General features: G+C 38.0%; 1 protein-coding gene across 1 annotated transcript; it reads right to left on the minus strand.

Annotated features, from left to right (window-relative positions):
• Positions 1-3: 3 nt before the first annotated feature.
• LOC106133011 (facilitated trehalose transporter Tret1-like) lies at positions 4-18,776 on the minus strand. Its single transcript, XM_060951026.1, has 7 exons — positions 18,579-18,776; positions 9,620-9,747; positions 6,515-6,712; positions 4,214-4,411; positions 3,096-3,291; positions 1,511-1,637; positions 4-1,087 (listed from the first exon to the last, which is right to left on the minus strand). The coding sequence occupies exons 2-7, from the start codon at positions 9,705-9,707 to the stop codon at positions 398-400; spliced, it is 1,497 nt and encodes a 498-aa protein (XP_060807009.1). The 5' UTR covers positions 9,708-9,747; positions 18,579-18,776; the 3' UTR covers positions 4-397.
• Positions 18,777-19,164: the final 388 nt, after the last annotated feature.

The raw sequence follows: 19,164 nt of genomic DNA on the forward strand, positions 1-19,164 counted from the left end.
AAAAACTATAAAACTAATATATTTCTTTAATTGTTCGCATAACATTAGACAATAAGTTAACACATTCTCACAATAACATACATTTTACACATATTTGGCACATTTCTCTTAAGACTAAGTACTATTAAAAATTAGCCAAATAATACTAACAACTTATTTTTTATTACCTAAGTATAATATGTTCATTACATCTTAAATTATTTTGTCCAATCTCATTTACTCGATAAAATACTTTTCTATAAATAACAAAATTGAATGTCTTCATTCTAAAAAATAATTACTGATTCATGATTAAACGACAAAATTTATATCCTACATATAATTCAGGTAAATTCGGGAAAAAGGGTCCCCCAATTTTGCTAAACCTTAAAAAAAACACCGAATAACCATATCAATATCATATACTTTTCCCAGCGAGTATGGCCTGAATCTGAGCGAGGGACTTGCCCTTCGTTTCTGGGATCATGAAGAAGGTGAAGAAGAAACAGACGATCATAAAACCGGAGTACAGCCAGAAGCAGCTGTAGATCCCTATGGCGTCTCTCATCAAGGGGAAGCAAAGAGTAACGATAAACACCAAACTCCAATTGACAATAACAGTGATACCTGTAGCAGCACTTCTGTATTCCCCAGCGAATAATTCCGCCATCATCATCCAAGGGATCGGACCGAAGCCCATTGAGAACGAAATGATGTACAACACCAAGGCGACTAAAGGAATCCAACCGACAGTGGACACGTTGTAACCAGAGCTTTGCAATTTGAAGTAGATGCCTAAGGCGATGAGAGTAATGCCCATGATGACGCAGCTTTGGAGGAGTAAGATTCTTCGGCCGGCCTTTTCGATCAGCAATGACGAGACGTATGTGGCTAATGTTTGCACGACGCCCACAATGATGGTGGCGATGACCGGAGGGATGTCGGAGCCGGCGGATCTGAAGATGTCGTTGGTGTAGAAGATGACGGCGTTGACGCCGCTGAACTGCTGGAAGAACATGAGACCTAAGGAGCAGACGAAGGCGATGCGAGGCGCGCGGTTCGTGAACATGCTCGTAATGCCGGCGCGTTGGCGAGTGGCCGCGTCGATCTGGAAGTAAGTAAATGTTTTATTGTTCACTAAAGGAGTACATACATACATATGGTCAGGTCTATATCCCTTGCGGGGTAGACAGAGCCAACAGCCTTGAAAAAAATGAATGGCCACGTTCAGCGGTAAGGCTTCATGAAGGAATTGAGATTCAAATAGTGACAGGATGCTAGCCCATCGCCTACAAGAGGAATCCCAAGTTTATAAGCCTATCCCTTAGTTGCGTTTTACGACATCCATAGGAAACATATGGAGTGGTTCTATTATAAAGCGCCAGAAACAACACGGTACCCACACACAACTTATCTCTTACGATCTTTAATATAATTGATAGGTTCTTATCAATCATGAATAATTTGACTATCGAATTTTCTCACAACTTAAAGACTCAGAAATCTATTTTTTTTTAAGAAACTACCATACCTCTTTCTGCATATCGTCAAGTTCCGTGGTGAGGTCGGCATCAGGGCCTCTCAGCCAACGCAAAGCGGCTTCCGCTTCGCGTCTTCTGTTCTTTCCGAGGAGGTACTGCGGCGTTTCAGGCATCCACCTGAAAATAAAGCATGTCTTCTTAGACTCAAGAGCTCGCCATGAGGACTCATAACAGCTGGAAGAACGCGCCCAGGGACCCTCGGATTGAAGTCCCTGCTATAATCACATTCTATTTAGAGCGTGGAATATCATGGTACATTTTGAGGCTCGTCTGACTAAGAAATGGTTAACAGCGTTGTTAATTCTGCTTTAGTTTTTACCCTTGTGTGAGTCTCGGTTGCATCCTTTTTGGCTTAGGGTCGATCTCATGATTCATCTATACTAATATTATAAAGCTGAAGAGTTTGTTTGTCTGTTTGTTTGAACGCGCTAATCTCAGGAACTACTGGTTCGAATTGATAAATCATATTTGCGTTGAATAGACCATTTATCGAGGAAGGCTTAAGGCCATATAACATCACGCTGCAACTATAAGGAGCAAAGAAATAATGGAAAAGGTTAAAAAACGGGGAACATTATTCATCCTTGAGGGCTTCAATGATGCCCTATTCCCCGTGGACGAAGTTACGGGCACAGCTAGTGTTCAATTAGTAGGTAAGTCCTCTATGTGTTAATAGCAAGGATACTGACCACAATACAATGACCAGCAGCGAGGTCACTACGGTCTTTTAAGGGCGTGGAATCTCATGGTACATTTTGAGGTTGGTCTCATAAAGAATAGTTAGCAGCATTCTTAATTCTGCTAAAAACTTTAACTCTTGCGTGAATCTCGGTTGCATCCTTCTCGTGACTCGATGTTAAATAAGTAAGTCCTCTGACCGTTCAAAGCAAGGATACTGACCAGAATACAATGACCAGCAGCGGCGGTAGAGTGGCCAGCACTACGGACAGCGTCCTCCAGTGCGTCCAGCCGCCGACGACGTACGACATGAGGATGCCCACGGTCAGGAACAGCTGGAAGTCTCTGCTATTACCACACTTTTACTTAGGGCGTGGAATCTCATGGTACATTTTGAGGCTGGTCTCATAAGGAATAGTTAGCAGCGTTGTTGATTTGGCTAATAGTTTTTACCCTTGCGTTAGTCTCGATTGCATCCTTCTTGGATTAGGGTCAATCTCATGATTCATGTTAAATTAGTAAGTCCTCCGTCTGTTAAAAGCAAGGATACTGACCAGAATACGATGACCAGCAGCGGCGGTAGAGTGGCCAGCACTACGGACAGCGTCCTCCAGTGCGTCCAGCCGCCGATGACGTACGACATGAGGATGCCCACGGTCAGGAACAGCTGGAAGAACGCGCCCAGGGACCCCCGGATCGAAGTCTCTGCTATTATCCCACTTCTTTTAAAGGCGTGGAATCTCATGGTACATTTTAAGCTGGTCTGATTAAGAAATGTTTAGCAGCAATCTTAATTCTGCTAAAAGCTTTTACTCTTGTGTGAGTCTCGATTGTATCCTTCTCGTGACTCATGTTAAATAAGTAAGTCCTCCGACCGTTAAAAGCAAGGATACTGACCAGAATACGATGACCAGCAGCGGCGGTAGAGTGGCCAGCACTACGGACAGCGTCCTCCAGTGCGTCCAGCCGCCGATGACGTACGACATGAGGATGCCCACGGTCAGGAACAGCTGGAAGAACGCGCCCAGGGACCCCCGGATTGAAGTCTCTGCTATCTCGCCGATGTATAGCGGAGCCGCTACGCAGATTCCGCCTGAAATACCATAGTTAGAGATATATTAGTAAATGTACGCATGCAAGTGCCGTGTGGTTCTCGGCACTAAATTAAAAAAGAATAAGCGTACTTAGGGTAAGGCTTCAACTATAGGGTATAACAACTATATATATATATATATATATATATATCTTCATTTTGACGATGGGTTAGCAACTTGTCACTATGTAAATCTGAATTCTTTCATTAACCCTATCAGCTGAACGTGGCCAATCAGTCTTTCAAATCTACTGGCTCTGTCTACCCTGCAAGGGATATAGACGAGATCACATGACAAAAATACTCGTAAATGTGTCCATTGATTTCCGATATTTGAAAATTTTACTACTTCATAATTTATCCCATAAATGTTTTTAAAAGATCAGACGAGAGTCTCTCTTTTGATTTTCTGACAGCTCGTTCTACTCTACTTTTAGGTCATGGTCATAGACAAACCTTAAGCTGGTATCCTGAGATGATACACCAGGGACTGAATGCAAAGAGCATTATAATTAGTAAATCTATATCCTTTCACGAATTTACATCGTTCGGGAAAATAGAACTCTGATACATGCATCCGCCACATGAGTTACAAAATATCTGAAATTGCCGTGTGGTTCCCGGCACCAATACAAAAAAGAATGGGACCACTCCATCTCTTTCCCATGGATGTCGTAAAAGGCGACTAAGGGATAGGCTTACATACTTGGGATTCTTTTTTTAGGCTATGCGCTAGCAACCTGCCACTATTTGAATCTCAATTCTATCTTAAAGCCAAATAGCTGAACGTGGCCTATCAGTCTTTACAAGACTGTTGGCTCTGTCTACCCCGCAAGGGATATAGACGTGACTGTATGTATGTATATGTATATCAGAAATTGAATAAAAAAATTAACAAGCTTGTAAGCATAAAAATACCCACCAGTACCAACGCCCCCGAAGAATCTCCCCGCGATCAGCATTCCAGCTCCGTTAGCGAATATGATGAGGATCCAGTTCAGCATGAAAGGGATAGACAGCACCAGGATTGTTGGCCGTCTACCCATCTTCTGCGTGAGATAACCAGCTGGTAACGCGCTGCATAGCGCTCCTATAGCTGATATTGAGGACACTAGAGAACCTGAAAGGTACAGACAGTTGCCTGAATGTGCAGGTTTTTTCACAATACATACATACATATGGTCACGTCTATTTCCCTTGCGGGGTAGACACAGCCAACAGTCTTGAAAAGACTGAATGGCCACGTTCAGCTATTTGGCTTAATGATAGAAAATTGAGATTCAAATAGTAACAGGTTGCTAGCCCATCGCCTTAAAAAGAATCCCAAGTTTGTAAGCATATCTCTTAGTCGCCTCTTACGACATCCACGGGAAAGAGATGGAGTGGTCCTTTTTTTTTTACAATACATCGGTTAGTATTCAAACAAATGTAGGTACATAACTTTGGAAATGGTCATTGGTACATGGCCGTGGTGAGATTTGAACCTGTCCTTTTAACACATCACGCATTTTAACCGGGCACCATGCCGATTAGACCACTGACGCGCGATTTTATGTATGTTTGTATGTATGTATGTGCCATGTGGTTCCCGGCACAAATAAAAAAAAAAAAGAATAGAAACACTCCATCTCGTTCCCATCGATGTCTTAAAAGGCGACTAAGGGATAGGCTTATAAACTTGGCATTCTTCTTTTAGGCGATGGGCTAGCAACCTGTCACTATTTGAATCTCAATTCCATCGTAAAGCCAAACAGCTGAACGTGGCCCTATCAGTCTTTTCAAGACTGTTGGTTCTGTCTACCCCGCTAAGGATATAGACGTGATTATACGTATGTTTGTATGTATTAAAATCAATACAACATTGTTGTCGAAGATCATCGCATGATTTATCTCCTGATAATAATTACGCATAAAATATCAAATGTGGCGATGACTATTTGTTGACAATCATCGAATGACTTCATGACTGCCAAGTGTGTTCAGGTGAAGGTGTGAGGCAAGCAAATCTGTTTTGGCATATGCATGAGATTTGTAGAGGTGCTGTTGTACATACATACATACATACATATAATCACGTCTATATTCCTTGCGGGGTAAACAGAGCAAACAGTCTTGAAAACACTGAAAGGCCACGTTCAGCTATTAATGGGGTTTAAGATAGAATTGAGATTCACAATAGTGACAGGTTGCTAGCCCATCGCCTAAAAGAACAATCACAAGTTTATAAGCCTGCCCCTCAGTCGCCTTTTACGACATCCATGGGAGAGAGATGGAGTGGTCCTATTCTTTTTTCTTTTGGTGCCGGGAACCACACAGCATGGAACCACACGGCTGCTGCGGCGTACTGTTGTCTTGTTGTTTTTATATTAATGGACGATCATGTGATAACTTCACTGATTTATTTTAGTTCATCGAGCGAAACAGAAAGATCGAAGTCTACCCACAATCTACCAATGAATTTGGGGACAAAATACATACATATACATTTGATTATTATTAGATATTGATGTGCCGTGTGGTTCCCGGCACCAATACAAAAAGGAAAAGGACCATTCTATCTCTTTCCCATGGATGTCGTAAAAGGCGACTAAGCGATAGGCTTACAAATATAGGATTTTTTTAAGGCGATGGGTTAGCAACCTGTCACTATTTGAATCTCAATTCTATCATTAAGTCAGATAGCTGAACGTGGCCATTCAGCCTTTTCAAGACTGTTGTCTCTGTCTACCCCGCAAGGGATATAGACGTGACCATATGTATGTATGTATAGATTTAAATAGTAACAGGTCGCTAGCCCATTACTATAAGAATATCAAACGTATTTAGCCCCTCCCAAGAATAATTTGGTCACCGTTTACGACATCCATGGGAATTTCAATTAATCTGAACAATGTATTCACTTGTTCACATATCTATTCTAAGTTTGGATAGTTGTGAAGTTGACGTTGTTGAAGAAAATGCTGCAGTGCAGTTTGTTACCGCTCCTTCTGCGCTGACGCTTCGGAAGCGGCAGTAAACTTAGTTTTAAGTAATTAATTTGACGTCAACCAATGTTGTGAAACCAAAAGATATGTCAATTATTAAATGATATGATTTATCCCATAATATGGACAAAAGAAATTTAAATTTTGAATTTGAATATAAAGTGGTTCTATACCAAAATGCCGGAACCACACGGCATGCCAGAAGAATGACGATGACGAAAAAAAAAATCATCACTTACTCTGTTTCCCATCCAATAAGAAATCGGCTGGCATGCCCAGGGAATTGATCAGCGTGTGATTGACCACGCTGATGTTGGTCAAATTATGACTGACCACTGTGATGTTGACCACTGACTGGTTCTTTGGGGGCTCCAACTGCGGTAGGGCTGGTGATGTCCACGCTAGAATTGTACCCGCTATGACTGCGCCAATTGTTGCTGAGTAAGGAAAATAAATCTATACTAATATTATAAAGCTGAAGAGTTTGTTTGTTTGTTCGAACGCGATAATCTTAGGAACTACTTACTGGTTTGAATTGAAAGTTTTTTTTTGCATTGAATAGACCATCAAATTAAGGACGTCCTGGTAAAGGGTCAGGTCAAAAGTACCCGAAACCGCCGAGCTTGCATGAAGAGAGTTTATGAATGTGGATGAAGCAAAGGAAGTATGCAGAGATCGTGGCTAGTGGAAAGAGGTAGTATCTGCCTACCCCTCCGGGAAAGAGGCGTGATTTTATGTATGTATATATGTAATATTATAAAGCTGAAGAGTTTGTTTGTTTGAACGCGATAATCTTAGGAACTACTGGTTTGAATTGAAAGTTCTTTTTTGCATTGAATAGACCATTTATAGAGGAAGGCTTTAGGCTATAACATCACGCTGCAACTAGAAGGAGCAAAGGAATAATGAAGTGGGGAAAAAATGGGGAAAATTATTCATCCTTGAGGGCTTCAATGATGCCCAAAATAACTATTCCACGCGGACGAAGTCGCCGGCACAGCTTGTTAAAGATAAACAATATAATATATTAACACACATACGTACATACATATAATTCCGTCCAGTCCTTGCGGGGAAGACAGAGCCAACAGTCTTGAAAAGACTAATAGGCCACGTTCAGCTGGTTGGATTAATGATATAATTGAGATGCAAATAGTGACAGGTTGCTAGCCCATCGCCTGTTTGAAAACTCAAATTTTCTCTAACAAAATATAAAATTGAGATTTCAGTCTTTCCAAAACTGTTGGCTCTATCTACGCCGCAACGACGTCCGACGTGACTATACGTAAGTATAAAAGTAAATATCCCATCATCATTTACCGTGGTCCGTTAAAAAAACACGCTACATACGTAATTTGCTGAAAAAAAAAACATTTTATAGTAGGTAGTAATGATGACGGAATCACTGTGTCATTTAGTCGTAATTGTTATTTTTTTTTAACATAAACTCTAGTTGTTATACTATTTGACGTCAAGAATTTGCATACAGCTAACTAAATATTAAATTATTTTAATATGTATGTATGTACGTCATCTATTTTTTTAATATTAGACAGGCGGAAGTAGGCAATGTAATTTAAAATGTCACGATTCTAAAATCACGCAATTTTTTTTTCTGGAGAAGGGCCCTGGCAGCGCTTTTTTGACTATGATCCTGAATTGATATACCTAATTATGTTTTCACAAGAATCGACTCCCGCCTGCCCTTCCTCTCGGACGATCCGTTATGTTAAAATCTGCACTATATAAATGTGGTATATAAAAATAAATGTGGATATATAAATATAAATGTGGATATTGTGAAGTTGACGTTGTTGAAGAAAATGCTGCAGTGCAGTTTGTTACTGCTTCTTCTGCACTGACGCCTTGGAAGCGGCAGTAAACATAGTTTTAAGTAATTTATTTGACGTCAACCAATGTTGTTAAACCATACGTTTTGACAATTATTAAGCGATATGAAGTATCTTATAATAATGAATAAAAATTATTGATTTTTTTTTAATTTTGAATTTTGGTGCAATTGCTGTTGGTATGATAAGATTAATAAAATCTTATAGAATAGATTTATTTTTAAAATTGGATACAAGGTATTGACGTCGCATCATTTAAATCAAATTATAACTACTGCCGCTTCCAAAGCGCATGTGAAGAAGAAGCGGCGAAACAAACTGCACTGCAGCATTTTCACCGGACGTCAATTTACAAATATAGATACTCTTAAATATAAATCGTTTACAAATGCACAAACATGAATTAATGTAAAACTAATGATTTCATTACGAATATTTCGACAAAATAGAGTTATGACTTGAAACAGGACGTCGACAGTTATTCGCGCGATAAAATCTACGTCACGCGTGCCATGCTACGGGCGTTAGTCGTCTTTTACGACTACCACGAGAAAGAGATACAGTAGATCTATTTTCAACTGCCGGGAACCACGCGGCACGGATTTCCGTCAACGGATCAATTTATTTCTTTACATTAGATAAAATTAACAAGTGATTTATTTATTTTATAACTACTTATGTACCTACAATTTTTTGTAACTGTGTAAATTTCAAAAAAACAAACAAACAAACATCAATTACTTATCCTTGAGTCGCCTTCTACATTCAACAATGTCGGAAATCACGAGAGTCTCTTCCGAACTGTCTAAAACTATTTCTATCAGTCACAAGACCCGAACTGCTGTTGTGATATCTATAATTAGATTCTGCACCCTTGCCAAGAACGAAATGTTACTCATTAATAGGTTGTTAGGTTATTTTAGATACGAGTTCCTTTTCATACATGCATACATACTTATGGTCACGTCTATGTCCCTTGCGGGGTAGACAGAGCCAACAGTCTTGATAAGACTGAATGGCCACGTTCAGCTATTTAGCTTAACGATAGAATTGAGATTCAAATAGTGACAGGTTGCTAGTCCATCGCATAAAAAAGAATCCCAAGTTTGTAAGCCTATCCCTTAGTCGCCTTTTACGACATCAATGGGAAAGAGATGGGGAGTGGTCCTTTTCTTTTTGTATTGGTGCCGGGAACCACACGGCACTACATACATATAATCACATCCATATTCCTTGCAGGGTAGACAGAGCCAACGGCCTTGAAAAAACTGAAAGGTAAGGCTTTCGGTATTTTCAAGACTGTAGGCTCTGTCTTCCCCGCAAGGGATAGGTATAGAATAGAATAGATTTGTTTTCAAAATTGGAAACAAGGTATCACTTATTGACTTACACTTAAATCTAATTATAACTACTACCGCTCGCAAAGCGCACGCGCAAGATGAAGCGGCGGAACAAACTACACTGCAGCATATAAACGTGATTGTATGTATTCACCAGCGACTGCAGCTAAATACTGTGTGGCCCTCCTTGTCTCCCCGCCCTTCTCCTGGACGGAGAGCATGTGCATCGTGGGCTTGTCCATTTTGACTGTGTGTTCGTCTGTCCGTCGATATCTCTACATCCTGAAACAAAGAAAGTATGCAATTTGAAAAAAAAAAAAATTAACAACGTTTATTTCATTTACCACAAAGTGTACAAAGATATGTACATTGTTAGGACTCTCTAGTAAGCAAAAAATGCTTGTGTCAGAGAACCTTACTCTTTCTTTACATACATTACTAACACTTGTACATACATATGGTCACGTCTATATCCCTTACGGGTTAGACAGAGCCAAAAGTCTTGAAAAGACTGAATAGCCACGTTCAGCTATTTGGCTTAATGATAGAATTGAGATTCAAATAGTGGCAGGTTGCTAGCCCATCGCCTACAGAAGAATCTCAAATTTGGAAGCATATCCCTTAGTCGCCTTTTACGACATCCATGGGAAAGAGATAGAGTGGTCCTATTCTTTTTTGTATGGGTGCCGGGAACCACACGGCACTACTACTAACACTTGTTTATAATAATAATAATTTATTCCCTCATTTCCAGGGGGAGGTAACCCGTCACCTTTCTCTGGGGCTGTTCATGTATAGCCTTTGATATAATGGTATGATATACGGTATTTATTTCAAACTAGCTGTGTCCGCGACTTCGTCCGCGTGGAATAGTTATTTTGGGCATCACTGAAGCCCTCAAGGATGAATAATTTTCCCCATTTTTTTTTCACATTTTCCATTATTTCTATGCTTCTTACAGTTGCAGCGTGATGTTATAAAGCCTAAAGCCTTCCTCGATGAATGGTCTATTCAACGCAAAAATAATTTTTCAACTCGAACCGAACTCGAACTGAAATTAGCGCGTTCAAACAAACAAACTCTTCAGCTTTATAATATTAGTATAGATTTAATTGCAAAAATGTACAAAAGGCGGACTTAATGCCGTTTGGCATTCTCTACCACCTAACCAGCTGACCAAACAGAGAACTTTAAGTTGTAAGGTATAGCATGTCGGTTAATATGACGGCCTATTTGGCGTAGTTATAGAAACTTTCCTCTGAAGCAAATGGTCCCGCGTTCGAGCCCCGGTCAAGTCATGACGGAAAAATAACTATATCTGATTTGCCAGGGTCTTCGATGTTTTTCTTTTAAGTATTATTTATAAATTACCTAAGGGATAGGATATATACTTGAGATTCCCTATGTGAGTCTCAATTAAGTATATCATTAAGCCAAACAGCTGAACGTGGCCTTTCAGTATTTTGACGACTGCTGGCTCTGTCCACCCCGCAAGGGATACAGACGTAATAAATTACCTACAGTACTTATCGTTGAGTTAGTAATTATAATATGATTATGACAAAAAACGTGAGACCTCGCATAAGAATTATGGACCTCGGCATTCGAAACAAATAATGATGATTGAAAGGTGTATCTGATAAAGTTAAGCACACTTGTTAAAGCATTTAAATTGGAAGTTAAAGGGTTAAGTGACATAAACGAACATACAGACATACCCGCGAGTCATCTTGTTTGTGCAGTGGTCAATGCTTTGAATTTCCATTTTGCATTCAATTGTAGCAATAACTGTTTAATCTAAGGTCAGATGTAACTATTGGAGGTCGATTAAGATGAATTGATTGATTATATGTTTACCCTACCCTGAGATGGTTGAGTTTTGACTCTTTTTGAAGCAAACTATAATAAATTAGAGGTCGCCCGCGACTTCGTCCGCGTGGAAACAATCCCGCGGTAACTCCGGGATAAAAAGTAGCCTTTATGTTATTCTGGGTCTTCAGCTACCTACATACCAAATTTCATCGCAATCGGTTCAGTGGTGATTGCGTGAAAGAGTAACAAACATCCAGACTGACATCCTGACATACTCACAAACTTTCGCATATATAATATTAGTAGGATTTTAAGGAATTGGTAGGTAAGGTACATTCTTGATGCATAAAACTGAAAGTTGATTTTTTTTTAATGTCTTTCGGAGGAAATAACCCGATTATGTACACTTAATTGAACTTTAGTTTGACCGTTATCAAAAGTTGTGCATCATACACATAGATACGCAAAGATGAGGAAATATTTAAAGGAGAGGACGTCGAGTACAGAGTTCAACACACTGCGAGCGGTTTAGTTTCTAAAAATCACATCACAGAAATGTAAGTGACATTGTTATGTAACATTTAGGGTCATGTGAACGACAAACTACTAGACTACTCCTTATGTAATTTCTCTGTATAATGTCTCGTCTAATTTTCTACATAAAATAAGTTTTGCCCGGTCAGTTCTAATTGTAATGCATATGTATTAAATGACTTAAGTTAACGGACTGATGATATCTGGCTTAAATGAAATGAATCTACACGAGCGGCTTTTTAAGCAATATAATCAGATAGTTTTCAACAACATCTATGGAATAAACTGCTTTGTTTTTTAAAAATTCACTATCGCATTCTCCTGTGAGAAATGCTCTGTGTCTTGAATTCATTGACCGCATGTAACACTATACCCACGTTCATTTGACATAGAGGCCGCCCGCGACTTCGTCCGCATGGAAACCCTATCAATCCCGCGGGAACTCTGGGATAAAAAGTAGCCTATGTGTTATTCTGGGTCTTTAGCTACCTACATACCAAATTTCATGGTAATCGGTTCAGTAGTTTTTGCGTGAAAGAGTAACAAACATTCCATACAAACTTTCGCCTTTATAATAGTAGTAGGATAGGATTGTAAGACACAATTGATATGTCAATGAGAATGCAGATTTAATTTCTACATTAAACACTGGAAGCGACAAAAATCGGTCATTTGCGAGACGGACTTCCGCGTCAAGGGTTCCACATAGAAATTTTGTACATACCTACATACATATATTCACGTCTATATCCCTTGCGGGGTAGACAGAGTCAGTAGTCTTGAAAAGACTGATTGACCACGTTCAGCTGTTTGACTTAATGGTGTAGTAGATTATTTTCAATAATTTTTTCATTTCAAGTTTTTAGTTCAAATGAAGCAGTAGGTATGTATGTACTGCACATACAACACACGACATGTCATAATGTTAACGCGTAGATTCAAACTATTGACGCCAATGAACTAGCGACGAAAATACATTATTTGAATGTTTGTACGCGATAACTTTCGTCTATGTCTTCTCTGATTTTACATATATTATATACATACATAAAATCACGCCTCTTTCCCGCAGGGGTAGGCAGAGACTACCTCTTTCCACTTGCCACGATCTCTGCACACTTCCTTCGCTTCATCCACATTCATTCATTTCATTCTTCTCTGATTTTGATGAAATTTAAAAGATATGTAGGATCTGTAATTTTTTTTTTTCAATGTTTGCATACCCACATCCACCACGTGGTCAAGGTGGGATTTGAACCTGTGCCTTCATTGCGTCAATCAAGCATTTCTATACCGCACTTCGTCGATTCTTCCACCGACACTATTAAGCTGAGACTAGTCTGTTTTGAATACTGTCCTCAGTTTTAAAATACCTCAGAAAACTATCTCTCCAATATTTTAAACAGGAACAATATTCGTCTACAAGTTTTCGAGATTAGCACATACGTATAGACAGAGAAAAAAGGGGACACGATCCCTTCATGGGACAAGTCCGCCATTTCAAGTGATTTATTTATTTTATAACTACGTACTATTTCTTGTAACTATGTAAATATCAACAACAAACAACAAACAAACTTTTCTTTATGATATGTAGTGATAGCGATCCAGCTCAGTAACCTGACACAGCTTCGCTCAACAAATACAACATTTTGTGTGACATCCCTATTCGTTCCCAACAAAACTGATAAAGCCCCAAAAAATATTGATCTCGGCATGATCACAGATAGCGCAGTTTGATACGATACATACATATAATCACGTCTATATCCCTTGCGGGGTAGACAGAGCCAACAGTCTCGAAAAGACTGATAGGCTATGTTCAGCTATTTGGCTTTAAGATAGAATTGAGATTCAAATAGTGACAGGTTGCTAACCCATCGCCTAAAAGAAGAATCCCAAGTTTATAAGCCTACCCCTCAGTCGCCTTTTACGACATCCATGGGAGCGAGATGGAGTAGTCCTATTCTTTTTCTATTGGTGCCGGGAACCACACGGCTGATACGACGTGTGATACGATAAAATCATAATTTAGTTAACGCGCCAAATCTGTACAGATATGACCACTCTCGTTATCTTTGGTAGCCTTCAGATAACGCTGATAGTGTCGCAACTCTGTTTTGTGTGCACTGTCCGAATAAATGCCCTATAGGGATTTATTTTTCCAGTTTCACTATCTTGGCAGGAGTGAAAATATTAGACTAATTGAGGAAAAAATAACTTGCTTGCGCCTAAAAAGAATGTTTCTTTTTTATTGTTCAATAAATGAAGTACGTGTTTTTTTTTTAAATAAGAATAGGGCCACTCCATATCTTTCCCATGGATGTCGTAAAAGGCGACTAAGGGATAGGCTTATAAACTTGGGATTCTTTTTTAGGCGATGGGTTAGCAATCTGTCATTATTAGAATCTCAATTCTATCATTAAGCCAAACGATCAACGATCAACTACCTACATACCAATTTACCTACGTGAAAGAGTAACAAACTTCCATACTGACATACTCACAAACTTTCGCATTTCTAATATTAGTAGGATTCAAACCGCAACTTGACCACGCGACAGCTGTGGCCTTTAATTAACCGCTTAGCTAATGCTCCTCTATATAAGACACCTAAATAAAAACCTATAAATAGTTTTAGTTTTAAATTAATTAGTTTGTAAGTATCTTTTTTTTTCTTTTTATAAGTAGTTGTAGCTTTAGTTATAATTTGATATAATAAATACTTATATAAATAAAAACTATATTGCTAAAGAAAAAAAATATAGTAAGACTAGTTATTACATTCGATAACAGAGAGAACCAAAAATGAGACATTATATCTTTGGAAAACATGAACCAGCACGGATAAGTAATATTTCCCTTACGGTGAGGGAAAAACATCGTGAGGAAACCTGCACATTCTTGCGGATGGATTCCCCTGCAAAGGTTGCGGAGGTCAGATGAGAGTCGCTTCGTGTAAATACCTTGACTTACTCAATCCAGGACAGTGACCCGTAAATGTGCACCCCGGGCTTCTCCAGAAAGGTCAAGAAAGGACAGAATGTAACCGGGACTAAGGCCAGGATCAGGCAGATAAGGAATGTATCTAAGTGTAGTCCTTTTCTGTGACCCACTGTACTTTCCTCGGCGCCAACACTCGATCATGAATCTCTCAAATGTTAAACAGTTGCTATTCAAAGTGATAACATCAAAAAATCTTATCCGTATTGATTTAAGATTAGGATAAGCCATACTTGACCACTTAACAACTTTAGTTCGAGTAGAAAGGATAAAAAAATCATAAATACCTATAGCCCATTATTAGGCATATATTTGGTAAGATCTCTGCATACTTCCTTTGGTTCATCCACATTCATACATTTTTCATGCAAGCTCGCCGATAAAAGGTACTCTTGTCCTAAACGTTGACTAGAACGTCTCTGATTTCAGGATACATACGTCTTAACCTTTTAATCTTGTCCCTACGTCTTCTTTCACAAAATACGTATGTTGGTCAAATCGGGGACGTCATGTTGTGAGCTGGCAAGAGTGCTTACTCTCAACCTAAAAGCTTGCAAGAAGAGAATTATGCAAGAATTTATTGACGAAGATGCAATGTAGTGGAGAAATTAGGTCTCAGCCTACCTCTCTGGGAAAGTACCTACTTTATATTATGTTTATTTGAATTTAAGTACTCAGCTAGCAAACTGATTGAGATGCCGAGGTAACCGTATAGAGTTAACCCGCTAACGAACAACTAATGATGCTAATTAAATGGCGTGAGGTCACACGGACCGACTAATCCACGGTACATACAGATATTAAACGCGCATGTAACGTACCTTTATTTTATCTCGGACGTTTCGAATCATGTTAAAATGATCCGTGGTCACCGAGCGAGGTACCTATGTTACGGGCACTTTAATACCCTTTTTATGGATTTATGGTATAATGACACGCGAAAGTTAATCATACATATATATAGTCACGTCTATATCTCTTACGGGGTAAACAGAGCCGGAGGCCCGAAAAGACTGAATGGCCACATTCAGCTGCTCGGCTTAATGATGGAATTGAGATCCAAATAGTGACAGGTTGCTAGCTTGTTGGGTTAGAATGTTTATCATAATCAGTAAGATTTATTCTTTAAACAACAGTCTCTTCTCTAGTTTTGAGTGTTCAAAATATCTAAATCTTGACATTATCATGCATGCAGTGAAAATCATTTTATCTCCTACATTTTGAGATGGCTACTAGATATCAAGTATCTATATATCGATAAATTTATATTTAGAACTTGTTATTAAACACCCTGCTTGAGAGCTCATAGATTGTTATTATCGATTTATGGTCATATAAATTCGGTAGCTTATTATAGCATCGTTGAATTGATTTATGGCTACGTAGTGACAATCACTCTTTATTTAAATGTTTCATGAGTCATTTAGATTGAACTATAATAGCCCACGATCGCATTATTTACAGTTTACAAAATACATATATTATCACACCTTTTATTAAACTCTTTTTTTTATTTGTTTTTTTCTTTTGTTGGTATCCAAATAAAACAAGCATCGTTGTTACGTTGTTGTATCACGCACAAAGACACATGCCAAGTGGCGGCCATTTTGGAGTTACGAGTAGCAATTGTTTAAGTACATATTTAAGTTTGTTTTTATTATTTGGCAAATAAACAATTTTTCTTTCTACTCTTTCTCGGAAGGGTAGGCGGAGACTACAACTTTTCACTTCCCACGATCCAGGGATCGGAAAAAGACGCATAGCGATCGAAAAGTATGCAGGTATACTTTTCGATCGCTAAGCGTCTTTTTCTTCATGCATATTGTGGAATCATTCCTTTTCAAATATAATACCTAGACACCTGAATAATAGTCTATATTTCAGGAACTTTATAACAAAAGACTAGGTATTCAACATGGCGAAAATATAAGGTACCTAAATCCTTTGTACGGAATGGAACCATAAATATTTTACGCGAGTTTTCTGCGACTAGCATGCAGCAATTTTAAGTTATGTTTTTAAAGTACTTATCTCTTTCTCTCTCATCTCTAAGTGTTCCCGGTTGCACCCTCCACATAAGTGTTTCGGGGCCCGGGGTCTGCCTTATGACCTCTTTTCTCTCCACTTGTAAACTAAAGTATTTAAGGAATTTATACGTGACTTTATGTATGTTGCGGGGTAGACAGGGCCAACAGTCTTGAATAGGCTGAATGGAAACGCTCAGCTTATACATACCAGTTAACTGGAAATTCCAATACGAGTAGTACTTATACCTACGTATGTTACGTATTATTTTTATGTAGGTAAATTAAATCAGGTAAGTAGGTAATCACTAAAACACGAGTTCCTTGGTTTCATCACTCTTGATTACCATGGAGTTGCATAGAAATTATTTTCCTGGTTATCTTCTTACTTCTTATCATACAAAGGTACTTAGACACTATTTATAAAAAAAAAAAATATGCCTTATTTTTTTCTCTTACACGCGAGTATCCGTTTTGTACGAACCTACTTAAGGTAGGTAAAGTTTTATGTTGTACAAATACTTTTTAAATTATTCTCTTCTTTCTCATGGCTTTAGTCCAGGTTGCATCCTCATTACTCTGGAGAGTATGCCTTTGACCATAGATCCTGGTGATCGCATTATACAAAGGTTAATAGGTATGTAAGTTATTTCTACGTAAGTTCCTATTTAAGAATAGTCAATCACGTCTTTATCCGTTACGGACAGACAAAACCGACAGTCTTAAAAAGACTGTAGGTCAGGCCGCTTATTATCATCAGCTAAGTATTCAATCTTCGTCGTTACCTTTTCCCACTTTCTACGTGAGGTCGGCACAGTACCTATGTTAGTTTTTTCCAATTACTTCTGTCAATTGCCATCTCACTGGTCACTCCCTTTCTCCTCATACTGTCCTTTACGCCGTCCATCCATCTCTTTTTAGGTCTTCCCCTATATCTTGAACCTTTCACTTCCATATTTAAGGCTCTTTTAGTAACATGACCTTCCTCTCTTCTCATGATGTGTCCGTGTGTGAGCTAAGTATTCAATATTTAATATTATTCAGTTAAGTATTCAATAAATTAATGATTAGTTATTTAAAATTAATTTTTCCTTTATTATTTACCTTGTAGCTAAAGGTCGAAGTACCCGTATGTTTATAAATACTTTACTAATCGGGTTTTATGTATATTGAACTAAGTGATTATTTTAGTTAATTTTATTTACATACTTTGTCAAATACAAACAATATAAATATGCATACGGTAAAATGAATGCCGAAATCCCATGATTATCACGAAATGTATGGAAAATAAATGTCTGAAATTTTACGATAATGAATAAACATACATATTTTTTGTAAGTATAATACAAAATATTAAGTAGGTATGTTCTACGTATTATGATAGTTACTTAGTTATATATTTCGCGTGTTCGAAATTTTTTATGTTATCTATTGATATTATTAATAATTTATTCTTAAAAATGGTATTTTATAAAGTTTCTCTTTGCAAATATTTTATGTTTTACAAGAAAAGTAGTGCTACTTTTATTTAAGTTTTACTCAGGTCAAATGAATTAAAACATTTTCAAAAATATTTTTAACAACTGTTATTTAAAAGTTTATGTAGGAACTGCGGTTTATTTCGTCTATTTGTAAAAGTAAAACCAATACTTACATGCCTGTGGGACAGGGTACCTAAGTATGCATGATAAGATAAAATTAGGGTAGTTATCTAATAGTTAAATGGTTGGTACTCACCAATTAAAGTTAAAAATATGTCAAGAACTAAAATTACTATGCACAAACACAGCTGCAACACAAACAAAACAATGAATTATAAAAATCCAGTAATCCAGTGTAACGAAAAAAATAATGTTCTATTTTTGAATTGTATTAGCGCGTTGTTTATTTGCGCGCTTGGCGGTTGGCGGGATACTGTTAGGCCATGTGTTATTTTATTTGCCCGCTCGACGATTCAAATTGTGAGATGAAGATTGGATACAATCGAAAATCATTATAAATTGGTTATATAAAGCAGACAAGTCGAAATGCATTGCGTTAATATACATATGTCTTTATTAAAAAAATGTGTTTGATTTAACTTTTAACTTCAACCAAAAATTGAGGTGAGGTTCATCACGGTTTCATCAGACTTCGTTTAAGGTGTAGACAATTTTTTTGTTGCTTTTGACTACATCCTATTCCTACCTAACTATATTTATAAGTTTTCTATTTAAAAGATTTAATCGAAATCGGTTAGGTCCTCTAAATATTTCGTTGTAAGAAGAAAATTATAATCTTATAAAATAACATTAATTTACTTATAAAAATATACCTGTTTTGA

The sequence above is a fragment of the Amyelois transitella genome, chromosome 23 (assembly GCF_032362555.1).
Source record: "Amyelois transitella isolate CPQ chromosome 23, ilAmyTran1.1, whole genome shotgun sequence".
In the NCBI taxonomy this organism is placed as follows: Eukaryota; Metazoa; Arthropoda; class Insecta; order Lepidoptera; family Pyralidae; genus Amyelois; species Amyelois transitella.

Coding starts and splice junctions, on each gene's coding strand:
- LOC106133011 (XM_060951026.1), bottom strand. CDS start 9,707: ATGGACAAGCCCACGATGCACATGCTCTCCGTCCAGGAGAAGGGCGGG. Junction 3,292..4,213: donor CTTCGGGGGCGTTGGTACTG/GTGGGTATTTTT, acceptor ATGGTATTTCAG/GCGGAATCTGCGTAGCGGCT. Junction 1,638..3,095: donor CTGCTGGTCATCGTATTCTG/GTCAGTATCCTT, acceptor CTTTATTTTCAG/GTGGATGCCTGAAACGCCGC.